Here is a 22,699-nt window from a genome sequence, read left to right on the forward strand (position 1 = left end):
CTTTTCTTTTGGTCGAACATGTTACAAATTCATTTAAATAATAGAGGAGTTTAATTTATATAATTAAAATCTCCGAACTTTACTCTTTCATTGGATCAACTTAACTGTGTCAAATTTAATCAATTTTTGCTAGATTTTATTCAAAAGGAAAGACCTTATCTAAAAAAATTTCATATATATGATTTTAATCCTTTTTTGGGTATTGTCTCTAATAATGTAACACTTGTTGCATTAACCTTAAAAGATAATTTGAATAATAAAAAAAAAACTTTATATATAAAAAAGTATGAATTTAAGTCTTTTCTGACAATATATTAAGATCAAATTATTGACTTATTTAGTTCAATAATTGTAGAGTTGATAATAATATATAATCACAACTTAATTTATTGATTACTCATGATTAGCATTTGATTTTTCAAGAACAAGCCTCATAGCTAGCTAGCTAGTTCTCTTTTGCTTTCGAAACAATGGTATACGAAACATAAGCCCCAAATGCCACAAGCACAAGAACAGCCACGCCCATGTTCAACATTGCTTGCCTCTCTTCTTTCTTCTCCATTGCCAGTCCCTTCACATCCTCCAATTTTTTATCTGTAGATTTATCTTTCTCTTCCTTCGACTCTTTCTCTGAACTAGCAGCAGTAACCTTTTCAAATTCTTTGCTCGTTTGTTCATCACTTGGATCCGCCTTCAGCATCCCACGATCATCATTTTTCTTCAACGTTGAAGCAATAACTGCAGGTGATTCTGGTGCAGTTTTGGGTTGATCCTTTTGAGCCGGGGTGGTTTCTTTTTTCTCAGGTTTTTGCGCTTTAATAAGCTCGCCACCTTGCTTTTTACCATCAATATTGTAGCTTGAGCTCGGGGCTTTTGGAGGAGATTGTTCTTGTTTAATGGTTTGAGCTTCTGCCGGAGTCTTTGGTTGGTTTTTAGGCGCTGCAACTGGTGGCGGGGCCGCCACGATCTCCTTCGGCATTGTGATTAATACAATCTCATCTTCTTCTAGCCAAGTTGCTTGAACCTTATCTGGGATACAATTTTTTGGAATCGTGTAAGCTTGGTTGAATCGGCTCCATCTGTTATCAGCAACCTGCCGCTCTCCCTGAATTCGGACTATGCCAGGTGAACGCGCGCATCTAATACTTATTTGCTCCTTCGTGAATTCTGCATATCAAACTTTCTTATTCATAAAATTATACGTACAAACTTTTGGGTATACAAGTTAAAAATTTTGAATGAAGAACATATGATTCGGGAATTTGCATGCGCATGAATGAATTTAGTAATTGTAAGGGAACCCTAAACAGCAACAAAAAAGGTTAAAAATAAAACTTACGAGGAACATGTACAGTTAAGTAATGGTTATCTTTGTCTTCGGTCCAGTCGGTCAAGGGCGGAAAATTCTCGTAAGTTATAAGCTTATGATCAAACATAGGAGATTGTGGTCTCTTAGCCATAATCTTGAAGTTCGTATATAATTAAGCAAATACTGATGAAAGTTCTTGAATTTGTGTTGTGCTTTTATGGTTGACAATATTGAGGAGATTGGTGGAGGTTTCTTAAGAATAACAGTATTCTTTGTTGGGTCGGTGGGTTTTGTTACGTCTTTATTTTTTGGTGTCTGAATAGGAAATCCTTTGTTCATTTCATGAGCAATAAATACTTCTTGTACAAATAAAGGGCAAATTCTTTGTTTGCCCAGAAGTATTCGGGGGCGGGGCGGGGCGGGGCGGGGCGGGCCTGTTTGCATTAACGAAGGTTCCAGCGAAGAAATGGAAAGAGAGAAAGAAAGACAGAGAAAATGGGTATTTTAATTGCAGCATGAATTAATCAAGAAAAAAAATTATTTGTGAAAGTGAAATTATTGATTGTAACTATCATGGGGTTACTTTTTGGATAAGACCTTCACTATTCAAATATATGTATAGGGTATTCAAGATAATAATATATGAACAATATTATACATATTTATTTTGAATATATAATTATATATACACTTATATATATTATAATATATTTAGATATTATTTTATTTTTATGCATATATATTTATATACTCAAAGTAGGTACACATAGTTTTATAGATAATACATACCTAAATAGTAACATATTACTATGTAATTGAGTAGTTTTAAATTAAAATTAAAACAATACTTAATCATATGATGTAATATTATTGTTTGTGTATAAAATTATGTATATAATTTTATTGATTCAAGTTAGAGGGTCAAGAACATGGTTGCACCTATCTATAATATACTACATATATTATATAATACATAAAACGTATTATAAAATATGATATAATATAGTTAGAAAACGATACATCATAAGAATGTATAAAAATGGTATGATATGGTGAATAGATCGAACAATATGAATTGATATACTTTTCTAGAAAAGTGATGAAATGATAAAAATGTATTTAAAAAATTTTAAAATTTCAAAAATTGTTTGTAATATTTTTAAAATGAGAATTACCTCTTAGAATTTTTTATTATTTTATTATTTTTATTAATATTATTTTTTAAAAATGTATACTATCACATTAAATAGAATAAATCACGGGTTTTATGAGTAATCTTATAATTATTGAATCAGATAAATTAAAAATTTAATCTTGATATATCACCAAAAGAAACTTGAATTCATATTACCTGTGAAGGTGGATGCGAAACTTATTTAGATGGATCATGCAAAAAAAAAAAAAAAAAAACAAAGAAGGTTGAATTGGATTTTTTTTTTTTTTCCCTGAAAAGAAATGTTTTATTAGAGAAAGCTATTGGCAAAATTGAAACACTTGAAAGGAGTTTTCCAAGAATCTTGGATAACCTAATTAAAGAATCTTTCTTTGGCTCATCCAGAGAAAGGAATGTTTAGAAGTTTATGCTGTCAAAACTTTGTAAAATATTCTGAAAGTGTGATAAAATATGAAATTTTCCCAAGAAATTATTCATAGCAATTCCAAATATTTCACAGTAAATTTTATTCACTTTTAAAACATAAATACAGCTTAATCAATCACAGAGTTCTCGGTATTTCAAGAACAAGCTAATTGATTAATTACTTCTAGCTTTTGATCTAATTTTCAAGGCAACATAAACTCCAATACCCACAACCACAAGAGCTGCCACACCAACACCAACCTTATTTATTTGCCTCTCTTCTTCAGTCTTTATTAACAGTCCCTTCACTGCCTTCATGGCTGCATCTTTTATTCTCTTCATTTCCTTCATACTTTCATCCCCACAAATTTTTTCTTTATCGACGACTTTATTATTCTTCTCTTTCTCTGGACTACCACTCTGTGAGACAACACTTTGAACAACTTGTGGCAATTTCCCTGAAGTTTCATCTTCGCCCTTTCGAACCGTGCCTTCTTTCTCAGGTTTATCAACACTCGGAGTCATTGACAATTCTTTGCTAATTCCTTCCTTTACGCTCAGAGTCATTGACAATTCTTTGCTAATTGTTTCCTTTTTGGTCGATTCTTTGACACTTTGATCAACCTCTTCCGCCTGGCTTTTCGTCTCCTCTACAGCTAGCTTGTCCAAGGCATTATTGCTAGTTGAAGCAACTTGTGGTGGTTGTGGTGAAGCTCCATCTTGATCCTTTTGAGCTCCGGTCTCCATATTCTGAGGTTTCTGATAACTCAATTGACCATCATCAACTTTCCTTACAAAATCCATTTTGTCGCATGAACAAGCAACTGTTGGAGGAACTGCTGCTTGTCTCATATTTGCCCCCCCTTTAGCTTCTAGTGGGACTGACGGCAGCCCGACATCCTCCTTTGGCATTGTGATTGTCGGAAAACAAGCCACTGCTGGATGAGCTGCTTCTTGCCTCATATTTGCCTCCTCTTTAGCTGCTAATGGGACTCGCTGCAGCTTGACATCCTCCTTTGGCATTGTGATTGTTAGAACTGTATTTTGCAACTTTGCCTCGATCTTATCAAGGTTACAATTCTGTGGGATTGTATAAATCTGATTGAACCGGCGCCGTTTGTTAATTGCAATCTGTCGCTCTCCCTTTATCCGAATTTTGTAAGATCCCCGCACGCGCGTGAGCCTCAATTGCTCCTTCGTGAATTCTGTACTTGATTCATAAGCACAAATTGGATAATGACACCATAATATTTATGGTATATCAGTTAATTAAATATTTTGATAATTTTTTATTATCAATATAAATAATTTGATTATTATCCCTAATTTAATTATTAAAATATTAACAATGTAATATATATTTTGTTATAATTTTATTTTTATTAATTTTTTAAAATTAATATAACAAATAACATAAAAAATATTTTAAAATAATTATATTTAAAAATATTTAAATAAAATAATATTTTAATATTTTTTATTATATCCCACTAAATCCAATAATTATTTAAATATATCAATTTTTATTAAATATAGTGATTATTTATACTTTTTAACCATTAAAACAATTTATTTTTGTGATAACCATTCTTTTTTTTACCTGAATCAAACACAACTTAAAAGTAAAATAAATAATGAAGAGTAAGTTATAAAAATGAACATATATACCAGGGAGATGCAGAGTTAAGATAAAATTATCTTTGTCCTCGCTCAACTCGGCCAAGGGATGAAAATCCTCATAACTTAGAAGTCTAGCATCGGTAGTACCTGCACCAGTTTGTGATGTGTTAGCCATGATCGTTGTAGCTTGATGGTTTCTTTTGTGATGGTTAAGCAGATTACTGTGTGAATTTCAGGATGAGAGTTATGACAATGTGTTGTGTGGTGTGCTTGTAATATTGGGAAATAATTTATAAGGTGGTTTTGGTTTCTTAGCAATTACACTACACCATTCTTTGTTGAAAGGTTGGGTTTTGTGATGTCTCATCTTATGGGTCTGAAATAGGAAATCTGTTTGTCATTTTTTGAGAAACTTGTTGGAAAAACAAAGAGCAAATTCTTTGTTTGTTGTGTAATCTGAACCCTGGAAGGATGGAAGAGTCGGGTATTAGAATGAATAATTATTTCCACAAGTTAGGGCAAGTCCACAAGTCCCACTAAAAAGGAAAAGGAAAGAAGGATGTGCAGAAAATGAGTATATTCATTGTTGCACAATTAATTCCGCAAGTACAAAAGAGGTAACTTGAGCTATAAAAAAAGAAGTAGAAGAAATTATGAGTTTAAATCTCCTCTGATAATATATCAAAATTAAACTTATAATTTATCTGATTTAGTGATTATGGAATCTGTCGAAAAAATGGTAATCCAACTTAGATGAGATTTTTTGTTAAAAAAATAATAATTCTACAATTCATTTAAATACAATAAGTTCTAATCACTATATCATTGTAATAATTCTTTTAGGCTATGTTTATTAAATAATGCTAAATATACAAATAAATCTTATTAATTTATCCGATTTAAGTAATTTTGAAATGTAAGAAAAAATAATGATCGCATCACTCAATTGCACATTGACACATTAGTTTGTATAGATAAATTTGTAAAATTTATTTGTACTATAATTTTATTCATATTTATTCAAGGTTATACGCAGACACATTAAACTTGTGCTAGCAACAAATCATCTTGTGTTGTGTCATAGCACAATCCATTAATTAATCGAATTCACTTTGGTTGGTCGAATTTTACATAATACGACACATTTTATGTATTTTTCATTTATACATAACTGGAATCAATCTCATTTTGTATTTACAATCCTAAAAACATAAATGGAAAAAAAAAACCCATAATAATTCATATATAATACAAGTAATAAAAAATAAGGCTAATTTTTCAATAGTATATAATAAATATTGATTAAAAAACAAATTCATTTTCAATTGAAAAAAAGAATATTTAAAAAAAAAAAGACAACCCCTGGACTACTTAAACTTGAAAAAAAAGCATGTAATAAGAAATTAACAAAATAGAAAATTGGTATTTAGTGGCTTCAAATAATCAATTAAAATAATGTATAACTAAAATTTAAGTTCTTACAAGATACATCTCATTAAAATGGAGAGTTGAAGCATTGTGCTGATAAAATATTTTATTTGCTTGTGTCCATATTTGTAATATTGTTTCACTCCATTAGCTTGTGCATCAACAAAAATAGGAAATAATTAAAAATATAAATTATATTCGAAACTATGATTTTAATAAGTCAATAGTAGCGTTACGAGTTTGACCAATCAACCAATCTCTAGTGTAAACAAATGTTTCGACTATATTTAGATTTTGCAAGCTTTTATATTGATTAAGAATCCGATCACCAACACTAAAACATGATTTAAAAGCAATTGTAGATAATGAAATATGAAAAACTTCTTGAGCTATCGAAGCTAAATGACGATGGTAAAATTAATTTTCTTTCCAAAATGCCATAATGTACAAATTAGATTTTCTTTAAATTCTGACCTCTTCTAAATATTGCTTCAACTCTGATTTTTGTAAAGCTTTTTCCTGAAAGATAATGTGAAGCTTAATCTCATATCTACTCTCTTATACATACTTAAAATGCATCTAAATTGAAAAAAAATAAGTGTAGTTCATTTAGTCTCATAGCATAAAAAGGTGAAGGATGTGAAGTTTAATCTCATATTTGCTCTCTCATTGTGTGGGAGGAAGAACTGCTAAAATTAAAATTTTTCGTAATATCACTTAACCCGACTCAATTTAAATTATTCATGTCTGCCAAAATGAATACATAAGATTACCTCCTAACCAATTGGATATTGCATTAAGACTTAAAATTTTATTACCTAATCATGTCTCCAAATGATATTCTCGAAATCTTAAAATTGCATGTTTCTAGTTCTATAATTTAAGTATAAATTGCTCCAATTTGTTCTAGGATATATTTAAGAATAGCTTTATGCACATAAATAATAAACATAAACTTATATACAGACGATGACATGTCATCATGTCTTTTATTGTACGTTTAAAAAAGAAACAAGATACAAATCTCAAAAGAAGAGAAAAGGTAGATTTGTACCTCTCATCCGGGAGGGTGATGTTGCTCGCACGAGAGGACTTGCTTGGTGATTGGTTGGAGATGGGTTGCTTCGGTCCACTGATGGCTGGCTTTATCGTTAGAGGTTGGGGCACACCATGTGCTTCTACTTTGCTTTTAGAATTATGTATTGGATATGGTCTACCCATGACAGGTCGACCTGATCTGGTTTTGTTAACTGTCAAAGGACAGTTACTAGTGGTTAATAATTGATAGTTAGACTCTTATATAAAGTCATAACTGCCTCTCAAAAATGATATATGCCATTTTTGAAAAGGGAAGAATTCTCCACCCAATACAAATGCACAAATCCCGTCTTCCAAAATGAAAAGCAATACGTAGGCAAATGACGTCATGGAAATAGACTAACGTCAATACCTCAAGCAGTATTCGAAGATGCTTCATCGAAAATTGAAATGGGTACGCAAATCTTTATTTACATATTTCACAGAATTTGAACTTGACATGTTTAATTATTCCCAACATTGGTATCAGAGTCTAGGATATGTATTTGTTATGTTTTCTGTGAATCGTATTGCGTATATTATGCAAATTAAAATATGTGTATTGAATTTTGTTTTTAAAAATTCGTTTTTGGGCATGAATTTAATTAGACCAAAATTGCGTGAAATTGGTGTTGGAAAACATGTTGGATGAATGATTGGACTGATATTATATGTTTTAAATTAAAAAATCGACTCGAATTAACGTCAAAATTGATGAAAATTGATCCAAAACTAAGACCCAATGCGTGTTCTTCCTCCTCACCGTTTCGATGGATTCCAGCACCATCGGCGTTGGAACTTGGAATGATAGGACTAGCCGTCGACTGGGCTACAAAAGCCCTATTGTTTTATCATAGAAAAAGTGCCGAAAAATGACCAATTAGACGAACAAAAATTCTAGGGTTCATCACGCATCACGCAATTTTGGGTCAAAATTGAGTTGGAAAAAGCCGATTACTCGATCCGTAGGTCAATGGGTCAACCCGTTGAGTCAACCAATTCAGCCTGAACTGATCAACGACCCATCGGATCCATTGATCGATCAAAGGTCAAATTGTTGATCGTTGCATTGACTGGCACGTGTGAGCGCGTGGAGTAGCGTGACACCTTGTGTTCAACACGTGAAGCTCAATCTCAGCGCGTGCAAGAGTGTGACAGTCTTTCTCCGATGCATGATGGTGCATTCGTCTCATTTATGGCTTGTGAAGTTGCGTGTTAACTCTTTTACGACACGTGGAGGTACGTGCGACATCGTCTCAACGTGTGAAGGATCGTATGAGCTTATTTTGGCACATGAACACCCATTTCTAGAGAGTATTGGCACGTGAAACCTGTTTTCTGGTCCTTGAAAGTTGTATAGTACTTGGATCTAAATATGAGATGTGATCCATGGCTCTTACGACACATAATGACATGTAATATCTTATTTTGATTTCCGAAAACACATATTGGTGTTTTGAAATATATGTTTCTACTTCTTGCAAGTTTGTTGACTAAGGATCATCGCATTGCAAGTCGAAACTATGAATACTCTATTGAATTCTCTTAATTGGAAAAGAGATAATATCCATGCATGAATATGAGCCTCGTGATCAATGATCTTATTTGAGACGTAATTTGAAACTTTTTGGGACTAAGTGGATTCATTATAGCTTACTATAGAGCGATGCTTAGTAATGTATGAGAGAATATCCACTACTTTAACGTTATTCCCAAATTAACGTAATACGAGATATTTGACTTAATGCAAATGTAATAGAGACTTTATCACGGATAAAGAAACTCAAAGATCAATGTGGGTTGATGAAATGGTCCTAGTCAGAATAGATGATGCATTCGTTGTATCATATATATTAGTTAAATGCAAAAATTCTAAGATTGATAGAATTTAATGAAATTTTTATCCAGAATTAATATTGGCGCAATTAGATTAAAATTTAAAATGTCAAACATTTGTGTCATGGAAGATGATTGGAAACGTAGTGAACTTTCGATTCTGTGCCTTATATGAGATATTTTAAAATTTTAATGCGTAATTGCGACAATTGATGTGTATTTGATTGCATTGATTGCGTCGTGCCTGATAAATATGTCTCTGTGATCTAGTTAACCATAACATCTTAGAAAATAATGGTTGATTTGAATGAAAAAGATACTAATAGAGAGAATTACAACATGTGACATTTGAAATGCACAATATCCTAGATGAGCAAAAGACTTTGGAGGTCGTGGATCAGGTTAAGATAAAATCGTGGCTAACTAAGGGATAGAAACCCAATCAATGCCTTACACAAATGTGCTGTGGACGCACATCACGCATGTAAGAAGCAAGACTCACTTCGTGTGATATCTTGATTAGTTTCATGAATAACGATCTGGTATATGAGTACCAGTAATGTTTAACTACATATGCCATAAGTATGATTTTAATTGAAAAGTTTGGAGGAACTACGGTCTGCAAATAAAGATAGTTGATTGTTGAATTTGATTGAATGTCAAATCTGATTATGACATTCAAATATTTTAATTGCTACATGAATTAATCAAGAAAAAAAATTATTTGTGAAAGTGAAATTATTGATTGTAACTGTCATGGGGTTACTTTTTGGATAAGACCATCACTATTCAAATATATGTATAGGGTATTCAAAATAATAATATATAAGTAATATTATATGTATTTATTTTGAATATATAATTATATATATACTTATATATATTGTCATATGATTAGGTATTATTTTATTTTAAATTCAAAATCACCCAATTATGTGATGACGTATACATATTTATATACTCAAAGTAGGTAAACATAGTTTTATTGATAATATATACCTAAACAATAACATATTACTATGTAATTGAGTAGTTTTGAATTAAAATTAAAACATTATTGTTTATATATAAAATTGTTTATGTAATTTTATTGATTCAAGTTAGAGAGCCAAGTTCAAATTAAAACAATATGGAATTTATTGTTAGAGGGGTCAAGAACATGGTTGCACCTATCTATAATATACTATATATATTATACAATACATAAAACGTATTATAAGATATTATATAATATAGTTAGAAAACGATACATCATAAGAATGTATAAAAATTAGACCTAGCCACGGGTCGGTTTGACTCGTGAACCAGACCAAAACTGGCCCAGGTAAAACTAGAATCGAAACCGCCAAACCCAAAACCGGACTGAATCAGAACCGAAACCAAATTTTAGCTATTTGGTTCTGGTTTACCTAATTTTGAATAGTAAAACCATCGGTTTACACCCGGTTTATGAACCGACATGTAAACCGGTGGTTTACTGTGCTGAATCGAAAACTTTTGAATTTTTTTTGAATTTTTTGAATTTTTTTTAAATGTATTTAACAGCCAATGGTTCATTGTGCAGAGAACCATTGGCTTGCAGAAGAAAATTGCAGGGGACCAACGGTCCCCTGCAATTTTCAGAGCTTTTTCAGGGGACCGTTAGTCCCTTGCAATTTTTAAAATCATAATTCACCCCCCTATTTTTTAATTTTTTTCAAAAAAATTTTTCCTATATATATATCCATTCAAATTTCAATCTCTCCACTCTCTCACTCAATCTTTCAAACTCTCATTCTCATTCTTTCAACTCTTAATACTTTCTCAATCTTTCAATTCAATCAAATTCTCTTAAATTTAATTAAATTCTTTCTTAATTTTTTATTAATTCTAATTTCTATTTTTATTATACAATTCATAATTAATTATAGAATTTATTTCTATAATTAATTTTATTTATTATTTTTTTATTATCTTTCATAATTAATCATATAATTTATTTATATAATTAATTTTATTTATTATCAAAAAATGACAAGTAGTAGAAATTCTTTTGGTAATAGGAGATTTGGTCAATATTCACATATATTAAATGTGAATGAAAATCAATTTATAGATGATTTTTCAACACAAGAAAGTGAAAACCATTATGTAGAGATGGAGCAACAACAACAACATCAACAACAGATGGAGATAGAATAACACTCTCAAAAAATTCCTGCATCCGATATCTTCAAGATTCATTTCAAGAAAATACAAAAGGAAGATGGTAATTTCGATGTTTCTTGCAATTATTGTCAGCAAATTTATAAATTCAAACAAAGAGGTGGATACAGGACATTCAAAAGACACTTGGAGTCAAAGCATTTGGAAAAAATGGGGCAAAGCCGAGGCCAAACACAAATAACCGGGTATGGTTCTACACACAAATCTTTATTTATGTATAGTGAGAATAAAAGTAAAGAAGAATTTACAAAAATGACAGTAATAGAGCATTTAACATTTAGTTTTGTTGAAAATTTAGGTTTTAATAATTATTGTAAAACTGCATTAAATCTTGCACATAAAACTATTCTAAGAAACAAATTAAAAAGAATATTATTTAGTTTATATAAAAAACAAAAAAGAGAATTAATTCAATTTTTTACAAATTTTAATGGGTGTGTTTCTATATGTAGTAATATTTGGAGTGACTATTGGCAAGTTCACTCTTATATTGGTATAACTTGTCATTGGATAGATGACAATTTTCTATTAAAAAAAAAATTTTAGCATTTAAGGTGTTTGATGAACGACATACGACCGATAATATTTATAGAATAATTAAAGGAATATTAGAAGAATATAAATTACTTTATAAAATTTTTTCAATTTCATTTGATAATGCACGTTCAAATACTGCCTCAATAAATGATTTAATTAATATTTGCAAACCTAATTTAGGTGGTAGATTTTTTCATATTAGATGTGCATGTCATGTATTAAATTTATGTGTACAAGATGGTTTACATTGTCTTAATAATTTTATTAGTCCAATAAAAATAACAATTTTATTTTTATGGACACATTCCCAAACTATGAAAGAATGGGGTAAATTTTGTAAACAACATAATAGAAGACCAAAAAGATTTCCTAAAGACGTGCTGACTCGTTGGAATTCAACATATGAATTACTCAACGAGTCTTTTGATTATACGGATTTATTATGCTCATTTATTTCACAATATGTGTCACAAGTTACATTACATCCCTAACATTGGGATATTTGTAAAACAATTTTAAATGTATTAAGAAATTTTAATAATGCAACATATACTTTAAATGAGGCTTATTATCCCACTTCTCATTTGTTTTTAAATGAAACTGTTAATATTATTGAGACTTTACAAGAAGCCGAACAAGATATTATTCTACAAGAAACTATTTTTTTAATGAAAACAAAATGGTTAAGTTACTATAAAACAATTTCAAAACTTTTTCTTGTTGCATTTTTTTTTATCCTAGATTTAAATTAGATGGTATCACAGATTATTTGATATTATATTATGAATGTTTGCAATTAGATGAAGTTAATATTCCATTAACTATAACTAATATTATGAATTTAATTAAAGAAATTTATGCTGAATATTCATTAATTTATGGTGGTTCTTCTTCCTCTTTACCACCTATTGCCCTATCATCAATCCAAAATATGAGTTATGGTGATCGTATTATGATGCAAAGGGGTAAAAGACCAAGAGGAACATTAGACTCCACCTCGGAGCTTGATATTTATTTAACTATTATTTTTGAGTTTGGTGACAACAATATAGGTAAAGACTTTCCAGTTTTAGAATAGTGGAGTCGACATGCATCAACTTTTCCAACATTACCAGCTATTGCTAAACAAGTTCTGGTAGCACCAGTATTAACTGTTGCAGTAGAACAAGTTTTTAGTCAAGGGGGTAATATATTAGATGAGAGACGATCAAGTTTGGCTCCCGAATCTATTGAAGTCCAAGTATGCGCGGATGATTGGACAAGAGCCGAATTATGCCAATAAGAAATAAAAGTGGACTTCAATGAAGAATCGCTTGATTTAACTACGGATAGTTCGATGACGAGAAATAATACTCAAGATAGTGGAGGTGAATGATAAGGTAAAGGGTACTGCCAGCAATTAGATATGCAAAAGTAAGAGAACTATGTAAGCTTTGATTCTTCTAAATCCCAAGAAGATGCGTAGGAAGCTTAATTGAAAAATTAAGTCCAAGCCTTTCTTTTAATTTTGAATTATTGTAATTAATAATTTAAAAATTAAATCAAGATCATGTATTAGAATTGACGGTTCAATATCAGTTTCGAACCGGGGTCATGAACCGGAATCGTCGGTTCTGAACCGTGGATGAACCGTCCTATAACGGTTTTGGTTCAGGGTTCTTATTTTTTCAAATCGTGAACCAGCAGTTTCAAACTGAAACCGCCAGTTCATGAACCGTGGCTAGGTCTAATGAAAATAGTATGATACGTTGAATAGATTGAACAATATGAATTGATAAACTTTTTTAGAAAAGTGATGAAATGACAAAAATGTATTTAAAAAATTTTTAAATTTAAAGAATTGTTTGTAATATTTTTAAAATGAGAATTATCTATTGGAATTTTTTATTATTTTTAAAAAATGTATACTTTCACATCAAATAGAATAAGTCACGGGTTTTATAAGTAACCTTATAATTATTAAATCAGGTAAATTAAAAATTTGATCTTGATATATTATCAGAAGAAACCTGAATTCATATTACCCATGAAGGTGGATGCGAAACTTATTTAGACAGATCATCCAAAAAAAATAAAAAACAAAGAAGGTTGAATTGGATTTTTTTTTTTTCCCTGAAAAGAAATGTTTTATTAGAGAAAGCTTTTGGCAAAATTGAAACACGTGAAAGGAGTTTTCCAAGAATCTTGGATAACCTAATTAAAGAATCTTTCTTTGCGTCGTCCAGAGAAAGGAATGTTTAGAAGATTGTGCTGTCAAAACTTTGTAAAATATGAAATATTGTCAAACTAAAGTGAAAGTCATTAAAATTTTCCCAAGAAATTATTCATAGAAATTCCAAATATGAAATATTGTCAAGAAAGGAATGTTTATTTCTAAATTTTATTCACTTTTAAAACATAAATACAAGTTAATCAATCACAGAGTTCTCGGTATTTCAAGAACAAGCTAATTGATTAATTACTTGTAGCTTTTGATCCAATTTTCAAGGCAACATAAGCTCCAATTCCCACAACCACAAGAGCTGCCACACCAACAGCAACAGCAACCTTATTTGTTTGCCTCTCTTCTTCAGTCTCTATTAACAATCCCTTCACTGCCTTCATGGCTGCATCTTTTATTCTCTTCATTTCCATCATACTTTCATCCCCACAAATTGTTACGACTTTATTATTCTTCTCTTTCTCTGGACTACCACTCTGTGAGAGAACAATTTCAACAACTTGTGGCAATTTCCGTGAAGTTTCAACACTCGGAGTCATTGACAATTCTTTGCTAAGTCCTTCCTTTACGCTCAGAGTCATTGACAATTCTTTGCTAATTGTTTCCGCCTGGCTTTTCGTCTCTACAGCTGGCTGCGGCTTCTTTGGCATTGTGATTGTTAGAACTGAATTTTGCAACCTTGCCTCGATCTTATCAAGGTTACAATTCTGTGGGATTGTATAAATCTGATTGAACCGGCGCCATTTGTAAATTGCAAATTGTGGCTCGACCTGTATCCGAATTTGGTAAGATCCCCGCACGCGCGTGACCGTCAATTGCTCCTTCGTGAATCCTGTACTTGATTCGTAAGTACAAACTGAATAATAACACTTATTATATATCAGCTAATAAAATATTTAGTTAATTTCTTATTATCAATATAGATAATTTGATTATCATCTCTAGTTTATTATAATTTTATCTTTATTAATTTTTTAAAATTAATATAACAAGTAACATAAAAAATATTTTAAAATAATTATATTTAAAAATATTTAAATAAAATAATATTTTAATATTTTTTATTATATCCCACTAAATCTAATAATTATTTAAATATATCAACTTTTATTAAATATAGTTTAACCTTCACAATAATTTATTTTTGTGATAATAATTCTTTTTTTACCTGAACCAAACACAATATAAAGGTAAAATAAATAATGAAGAGTAAGTGATAAAAATGAATATATATACCAGGGAGATGCAGAGTTAAGATAAAATTATCTTTGCCCTCATTGAACTCAGTCGAGGGATGAAAATCCTCATAACTTAGAAGTCTGGGATCGGTAATACATGCACAAGTTTGTGATGTGTTAGCCATGATCGTTGTAGCTTGATGGTTTCTTTAGTGATGGTTAAGCAGATTGCTGCATGAATTTCAGGATAAGAGTTATGACAATGTGTTGTGTGGTGTGCTTTTAATATTGGGAAATAATTTATAAGGTGGTTTTGGTTTCTTAGCAATTACACTACACCATTCTTTGTTGAAAGGTTGGGTTTTGTGATGTCTCATCTTATGGGTTTGAAATAGGAAATCTGTTTGTCATTTTTTGAGAAACTTGTTGGAAAAACAAAGAGCAAATTCTTTGTTTGCCTTGTAATCTGAACCCTGAAAGGATGGAAGAGTCGGGTATTAGAAATGAATAATTATTTCCACAAGTTAGGGCAAGTCCACAAGTCCCACTAAAAAGGAAAAGGAAAGAAGGATGCGCAGAAAATGAGCATATTCATTGTTGCACAAATTAATTTTGCAAGTACAAAAGAGGTAACTTCAGCTATAAAAAAAGAAGTATAAAAAACTATGAGTTTAAATCTCTTTTGATAATATATCAAAATCAGACTTATAATTTATCTGATTCAGTGATTATAAAAACAGTTGTAAAAAATGGTAATCCAACTTAGATGAGATTTTTTGTTAAAAAAATAGTAATTCTACAATTCATTTAAATACAGTAAGTTCTAATCACTGTATCATTGTAATAATCTTTTAGGCTATGTTTATTAAATAATGCTAAATATACAAATAAATCTTATTAATTTATCCAATTTAAGTAATTTTGAAATGTAAGAAAAAATAACGATCGTATCACTCAATTCACATTAACACGTTAGTTTGTATAGATAAATTTGTAAAATTTATTTGTGCTATAATTTTATTCATATTTATTTAAGGTTATACGCAAACACATTAAACATGTGCTAGCAACAAATCATCTTGTGTTGTGTCATAGCGCAATCCATTAATCTAATTCACTTCGATTGGTCGGATTTTATATAATACGACATATTTTATGTATTTTTCACTTATACATAACTTGAATCAACCTCATTTTGTATTTACAATCCTAAAAACATAAATGGAAAAAAAAAAACCCATAATAATTCATATATAATACAAGTAATAAAAAATAAGGCTAATTTGTCAATAGTATATAATAAATATTGATTAAAAACTAAATTCATTTTCAATTGAAAAAAAAACATTTAAAAAAAAAGACAACCCCTGGACTACTTAAACTTGAAAAAAAAGCATGTAATAAGAAATTAACAAAATAAAAAATTAGTATTTAGTGGCTTCAAATAATCAATTAAAATAATATATAACTAAAATTAAGTTCTTACAAGATACATCTCATTAGATGGAGAGTTGAAGCATTGTGCTGATAAAATATCTTATTTGCTTGTATCCATATTTGTAATATTGTTTTACTCCATTAGCTTGTGCATCAACAAAAATAGGAAATAATTAAAAATAAGAATATAAATTATATTCGAAACTATGATTTTAATAAGTCAATAGTAGGGTTACCAGTTTGACCAATCAATCAATCTCTAGTGCAAATGAATATTTTAACTATATTTGGATTTAGCACGTTTTTATATTGATTAAGAATCCGATCACCAACACTAAAACATGATTTAAAAAGCAATTGTAGATAATGAAATACGAAAAACTTATGGAGCTATCGAAGCTAAATGACAATGGCAAAATTAATTTTCTTTCCAAAATGCCATAATGTACAAATTAGATTTTCTTTAAATCCTAACCTCTTTTAAATATTGCTTCAACTCTGATTTTTGTAAAGCTTTTTCTTGAAAGATAATGTGAAGCTTAATCTCATATCTACTCTTCCATACATACTTAAAATGCATCTAAATTGAAAAAAATAAGTGTAGTTCATTTAGTCTCATAGCATAAAAAGGTGAAGGATGTGAAGTTTAATCTCATATTTGCTCTCTCATTGTGTGGGAGGAAGAATTGCTAAAATTAAAATTAAAATTACCTCCTAACCAATTGGTTATTGCATTAAGACTTAAATGAATACATAAGATTACCCGACTCAATTTAAATTATTCATGTCTGCCAAAATGAATACATAAGATTACCTCCTCACCAATTGGTTATTGCATTAAGACTTAAAATTTTATTACCTAATCATGTCTCCAAATGATATTCTCGAAATCTTAAAATTGCATGTTTCTAGTTCTATACTTTAAGTATAAATTGCTCCAATTTGTTCTAGGATATATTTAAGAATAGCTTTATGCACATAAATAATAAACATAAACTTATATACAGACGATGACATGTCATCATGTCTTTTATTGTACTTTTAAAGAAGAAACAAGATACAAATCTCAAAAGAAGAGAAGAGGTAGTTTTGTACCTCTCATCCAGGAGGGTGATGTTGCTCGCACGAGAGGACTTGCTTGGTGATTGGTTGGAGATGGTTTGCTTCGGTCCACTGATGGCTGGCTTTGTCGTTAGAGGTTGGGACACACCATGTGCTTCTACTTTGCTTTTGGAATTATGTATTGGATACGGGTCCACCCATGATAGGTTGACCTGATCCGGTTTTGTTAACTGTCAAAAGACAGTTACTGGTGGTTAATAATTGATAGCTGGACTCTTATATAAAGTCCTAACTGTCTCCTAAAAGTGATATACGCCATTTTTGAAAAGGGAAGAATTCTCCACCCAATACAAATGCACAAATCCTGTCTCCCAAAATGAAAAGCAATATGTAGGCAAATGACATCGTGAAAATAGACTAACATTAACATCTCACGCAGTATTCGAAAACGCTTCATCAAAAATTGAAATGGGTATGCAAATCCTTATTTACAGATTGCACAGAATTTGATCTTGACATGTTTAATTATTCTCAACATTGGTATCAGAGCCTAGGATACATATTTGTTATGTTTTCTGTGAATCGTATAGCGTATATTGTGCAAATTAAAATCTGTGTATTGAATTTTGTTTTTAAAAATTTGTTTTTGGGCACGAATTTAATTCGACCAAAATTGCATGAAATTGGTGTTGGAAAACATGTTGGATGAATGATTGGAATGATATTACATGTTTTAAATTGAAAAATCGACTCGAATTAACTTCAGAATTGATAAAAATTGATCAAAAACTGATACCCAATATGTGTTCTTCCTCCTCACTATTTCGATGGATTCCAGCACCATCGACATTGGAACTTGGAATGATCAGACTTGCTGTCTACCGAGCTATAAAAGCCCTATGGTTTTATCATCGAAAAAGTGCCAAAAAATGGCTAATCAGATGAACAGAAATTCTAGGGTTCATCACGTAATTTTGGGTCGAAATCAGGTTTGAAAAACTTAATTACTCGACCCATAGGTCAATGGGTCAACTCATTAAGTCAACCGATTTAGCCCAAACCAGTCAATGACCCATCGAATCCATTGACCGATCAAAGGTCAAATTGTTGATCGTAGCGTTGACTGATGCGTGTGAGCACGTGGAGTAGCGTGACACCTTGCGTTTGATGCATAAAGCTCAATCTCGACACATGCAAGAGCGTGATAGTCTTTCTCCGAAGTGTGACAGAACATTCGTCTCATTCCTAGCGCGTGAAGTCACGTGCTAACTCTTTTACGACATGTAGAGGTGCGTGCAGCATCGTCTCAACGTGTGAAGGATCGTATAAGCTTATTTTGGCACGTGAACACCCATTTCTAGCACGTATTGGCACGTGAAACTTGTTTTCTAGTCCTTGGAAGTTGTGTAGTACTTGGATCTAAATATGAGATGTGATCCATGGCTCTTATGACGTATAATGACATGTAATATCTTATTCTAACTGCTGAAAACATATATTGGTGTTTTGAAATACATGTTTTTACTTCATGCAAGTTTGTTGACTAGAGACCATTGCATTGCATGTCGAAACTATGAATACTCTATTGAATTCTCTTAATTGGAAAAGAGATGATTAACCATGCATGAATATGAGCCCCGTGATCAATGATGTTATTTGGGACACAATTTGAAACTTTTTGGGACTAAGTGGATTAATTATAGCTTGCTATAGAGCGACGCTTAGTAATGTATGAGAGAATATCCATTATTTTAACGTTATTCCAAAATTAATGTAATACGAGGTATTTGACCTAATGCAAATATAATAGAGACTTTATCATTGATAAAGAAACTCAAAGATCAATACAGGTTGATGAAATGGTCCTAGTCAGAATAGATGATGCATTCATTGTATCATATCTATTAGTTAAATGTAGGAATTCTGAGATTAGCAGAATTTAATGAAATTTTCATCTAGAATTAATATTAGCGCAATTAGATTAAAATTTAAAATGTCAAACATTTGTGTCATGGAGGATGATTGAAAACATAGTGAACTTTCGATTCTGCGTCTTATATGAGATATTTTAAAATTTTAATACATAATTGCGACAATTGATGTGTATTTGATTGCATTGATAGCATTGTGTCTAATAGATATGTCTCTGTGATCTAGTTAACCATAATATCTTAGAAAATAATGGCTGATTTGAATAAAAATGATACTAAATAGAGAGAATTACAACGTGTGACATTTGAAATGCATAATATCCTAGATGAGCAAAACGCTTTGGAGGCCGTGGATCAGGTTAAGATAAAATCATGGTTGACTAAGGGATAGAAACTCAATTAGTGTCTTACACAAACGTGTTGTGGATGCACATCACGCATGCAAGAAGTAAGATTTATTTCGTGTGATATCTTGATTAGTTTCATGAATAACGATCTAGTATATGAGTACCAGTAATGTTTAACTACATATGCCATAAGTATGGTTTTAATTGAAAAGTTTGGAAGAACGATAGTCTACAAATAAAGATAGTTGATTATTGAATTTGATTGAATGTCAAATCTGATTATGAAACTAAAATCAGCTACGCGTAACTTGATACATGAACGGTAGATTCATTTAGAAAAGCGATCTCTTCCTGATAGTGTGAGCGTATGAAAGTACATATGATCCACAATAAGGAAAGAATGACTTTTGTTAGTTATTCTAGCTATAAAGAATTAGAGGAAAATCGCCTTTGAGACAACTGAACTTGGTACTCATGCATACGTTGTAGAATCGAGTTTTAAAATTGAGTGGCTTAAGTCCTAATACAAGGAGGAGATCATATAATGCTCAAAGAATAAGAACAAGGAATTAAAATGAGAAGAGTGGCAAAAGTACTAGAAGAAAAAACGGAAACAAGATGAATAGTTACAATAAAAGCAACAAGAATTATATCGCCTGTGAATGAATGAAGCTGAAAATGATAGTCTTGTTCAACATAAAGTGATGAAACTTTGTTCTCTTGTACTATAATATTTACTGAGTATTATCTTACGTGGATTATGGAATCAAAAGCCATCGACCAAGTAGCTTATGATAGAAGATCTTTAGTAAATTTCTATTGAATTCTAAATAAAGTGAGTTGGATGTATGTAGGCAACAACACAAAGGTTGTAGTAAGAGAAATAAACACGAGCAAATGAGTTTTGTGAGGTGGTTAAATCCTGTACCTACACCAAATCTAATATACTCCAAATATTCAACAAATTTTGATCGAAGTATTTGTTCTTCTTAAACTAGGATGTAATTTGAATTTCTCTGGGTGTTTTATTGAATTGCGATAGAATTGATTTCTATAGATTTGGTTTGTTGGTTGAATGGTTGTATGGCGTTTGTTACCTTACATTTTGATAATGTTAAGTTTTTTATTATTTGCTTCTCCTATGTGTATGAATATGAATGCAAATATATGACATACTAGATTAGGGCATGTTGGCCTAGATGAGTTGAATAAATTGGCCTATGAAAGTTTATTAGGAACTTTCACATAAATAGAACTGTTCACATGTGGGCATTGCCTAGCTGGAAAAATTTCTAGAAAACCATTCAACAAAGCTATAAGAGTTTGACTTCCCTTGCAATCTATATACTTAGGTATATGTTTTCCTATGAATGTAAAGTTTGAGTATATATCTCATATTTCATTACTAGTGATGATAATAATGCTCGATTCAGTCTTGTTTACTTAATCTCTCATAAGTCAGAAGTAACAGACTGCTTTAGACATTATATATAATTGAGGTTAAGAATCAATTAGACAAAATGGATAAAAGTTTTATAGACTCGTCAAGATCTTGAGTATTTGTCCAAAAGGTTCAAGAAACTGAGTATGAAAAAGGAATAGTATGACAAATAGTAATTCAAAACTTCACAACAAACCAGTGTAGCGGAGAATAGTAATTGAACTCTATTAGAAATGGTTAAATCAATGAAGGCGCAAACAAAATGTCAAGTCACTTTGTGATGATATGATGTTTATTGTAGCTTGTGTACTTAACCGATTGTGTACTAATCTAGATCTTCCATTCCCTATAAGTTATGGTTAGGTAAAAAAATATGAGTTGGTTGATTGCAACCCTAGTGGTTTGCAAAGTCTATCCATAACTTTTCCCATAAGTTTGTATAATTGGGACTAAGAAGAAATGAATGTATCTTTATCAGATACACTGAACATTCCAAAGGATATGTGTTCATTAGGGAGGATTTCGTTGGAAGATTAACTAAACTTGTATTAGAGATATTACATTCATAAAGTATATTTTTTTTAATAGAGATGATATTGATAAAAGGTTTTATTTGAATGAGACGAGAAAAGAACAAGGACGGGTATATCTTAATGACCATTAGTTGAGTCTTAAGAAATGAGACCTATACTTGTTCTAGTTAGTGGGAGCAAATGCAATTGAGCTACAACCTATTTCGGATAGTAAGAATAATGATTCTCAATTGCTTGTTTCATTCATCTCAAACTAGTGGGAATATTAAGATTAAGCTTTAATCGATTTCGGATAGTGGGAGCATTAATTCTTAATTGCATTGGAGTGAACGTCCAAAAGTATTCAAGTGACGTTTTAAAGTAAAAATGAGGTTTTCATAACCACTCTTCAAGATGATGAAGAACCTAAAATAATTGTCTCATCGTTTGATAAGAAAATTTTGAAATGTATTAGAAGAAGAGATGAAATACAAAGAAAACAAACCAATTCTAGATTTTGGTTGACTTATCACCAGATCAAAAATTCATTGGGAATGAATAGGTTTCCTGAATTAGTCATAAGGCGGATGACTAAATAAATAGATACAATTTTGCTTAATAGCGAAAAACTATATCCAATGAGAAGGTATAAATTATGTAGAAAAATATTTTTTGTCATTTATAAGATTTACTTCAATATGTTTGAATCTACTTATAGTGACACATTTGAATTTAGAATTACACCAGATGAATGTCAAACCAATTTTTTTTAGTGGAAAACATGACAAAGAAATCTGCATGAAATGAGTAGATCTCATTGTTATAGGTCTGAAGCACAAGTGTGCAAGCTTCAAAGATGTTTAATGACCTAAAACTGTCATTTAAATACTGGTACTTGAAATTTGAAATGGTTAATCAAGATCATCATGTCTATGTGACAAAGTCTAATGACAAATTTGTAATTCTATTAATATGTGTG

The 22,699-nt window shown here is 30.7% G+C and overlaps 3 protein-coding genes across 4 annotated transcripts; all 3 read right to left on the bottom strand.

Annotated features, from left to right (window-relative positions):
- Positions 1–328: 328 nt before the first annotated feature.
- On the bottom strand, positions 329–1,510 carry LOC123193731 (inactive protein RESTRICTED TEV MOVEMENT 2-like). The gene is made up of 2 exons (XM_044606814.1): positions 1,340–1,510; positions 329–1,167 (listed from the first exon to the last, which is right to left on the bottom strand). The coding sequence occupies exons 1-2, from the start codon at positions 1,458–1,460 to the stop codon at positions 446–448; spliced, it is 843 nt and encodes a 280-aa protein (XP_044462749.1). The 5' UTR covers positions 1,461–1,510; the 3' UTR covers positions 329–445.
- A 1,462-nt stretch (positions 1,511–2,972) lies between these two features.
- On the bottom strand, positions 2,973–4,790 carry LOC123193539 (inactive protein RESTRICTED TEV MOVEMENT 2-like). 2 transcript variants are annotated; one of them, XM_044606571.1, is made up of 3 exons: positions 4,557–4,790; positions 3,426–4,093; positions 2,973–3,386 (listed from the first exon to the last, which is right to left on the bottom strand). In XM_044606571.1, the coding sequence occupies exons 1-3, from the start codon at positions 4,681–4,683 to the stop codon at positions 3,063–3,065; spliced, it is 1,119 nt and encodes a 372-aa protein (XP_044462506.1). In that variant the 5' UTR covers positions 4,684–4,790; the 3' UTR covers positions 2,973–3,062. The 2 variants fall into 2 exon arrangements, with proteins under 2 accessions (XP_044462506.1, XP_044462505.1); XM_044606570.1 differs by having other exon boundaries at positions 2,973–4,093; positions 4,557–4,789.
- Positions 4,791–13,938: 9,148 nt separating this feature from the next.
- Positions 13,939–15,377, bottom strand: LOC123193541 (inactive protein RESTRICTED TEV MOVEMENT 2-like). Its single transcript, XM_044606575.1, has 2 exons — positions 15,049–15,377; positions 13,939–14,644 (listed from the first exon to the last, which is right to left on the bottom strand). The coding sequence occupies exons 1-2, from the start codon at positions 15,173–15,175 to the stop codon at positions 14,046–14,048; spliced, it is 726 nt and encodes a 241-aa protein (XP_044462510.1). The 5' UTR covers positions 15,176–15,377; the 3' UTR covers positions 13,939–14,045.
- Positions 15,378–22,699: the final 7,322 nt, after the last annotated feature.

The sequence above is a fragment of the Mangifera indica genome, chromosome 12 (assembly GCF_011075055.1).
Source record: "Mangifera indica cultivar Alphonso chromosome 12, CATAS_Mindica_2.1, whole genome shotgun sequence".
Classification (NCBI taxonomy): Eukaryota; Viridiplantae; Streptophyta; class Magnoliopsida; order Sapindales; family Anacardiaceae; genus Mangifera; species Mangifera indica.

Excerpts from the sequence above, each read along its gene's own strand:
- LOC123193731 (XM_044606814.1), bottom strand. The coding sequence starts at position 1,460 with ATGGCTAAGAGACCACAATCTCCTATGTTTGATCATAAGCTTATAACT. Across the intron at positions 1,168-1,339 it reads CTTAACTGTACATGTTCCTC|AATTCACGAAGGAGCAAATA; the intron begins GTAAGTTTTATT and ends TTTGATATGCAG.
- LOC123193539 (XM_044606570.1), bottom strand. The coding sequence starts at position 4,683 with ATGGCTAACACATCACAAACTGGTGCAGGTACTACCGATGCTAGACTT. Across the intron at positions 4,094-4,556 it reads CTTAACTCTGCATCTCCCTG|AATTCACGAAGGAGCAATTG; the intron begins GTATATATGTTC and ends AATCAAGTACAG.
- LOC123193541 (XM_044606575.1), bottom strand. The coding sequence starts at position 15,175 with ATGGCTAACACATCACAAACTTGTGCATGTATTACCGATCCCAGACTT. Across the intron at positions 14,645-15,048 it reads CTTAACTCTGCATCTCCCTG|GATTCACGAAGGAGCAATTG; the intron begins GTATATATATTC and ends AATCAAGTACAG.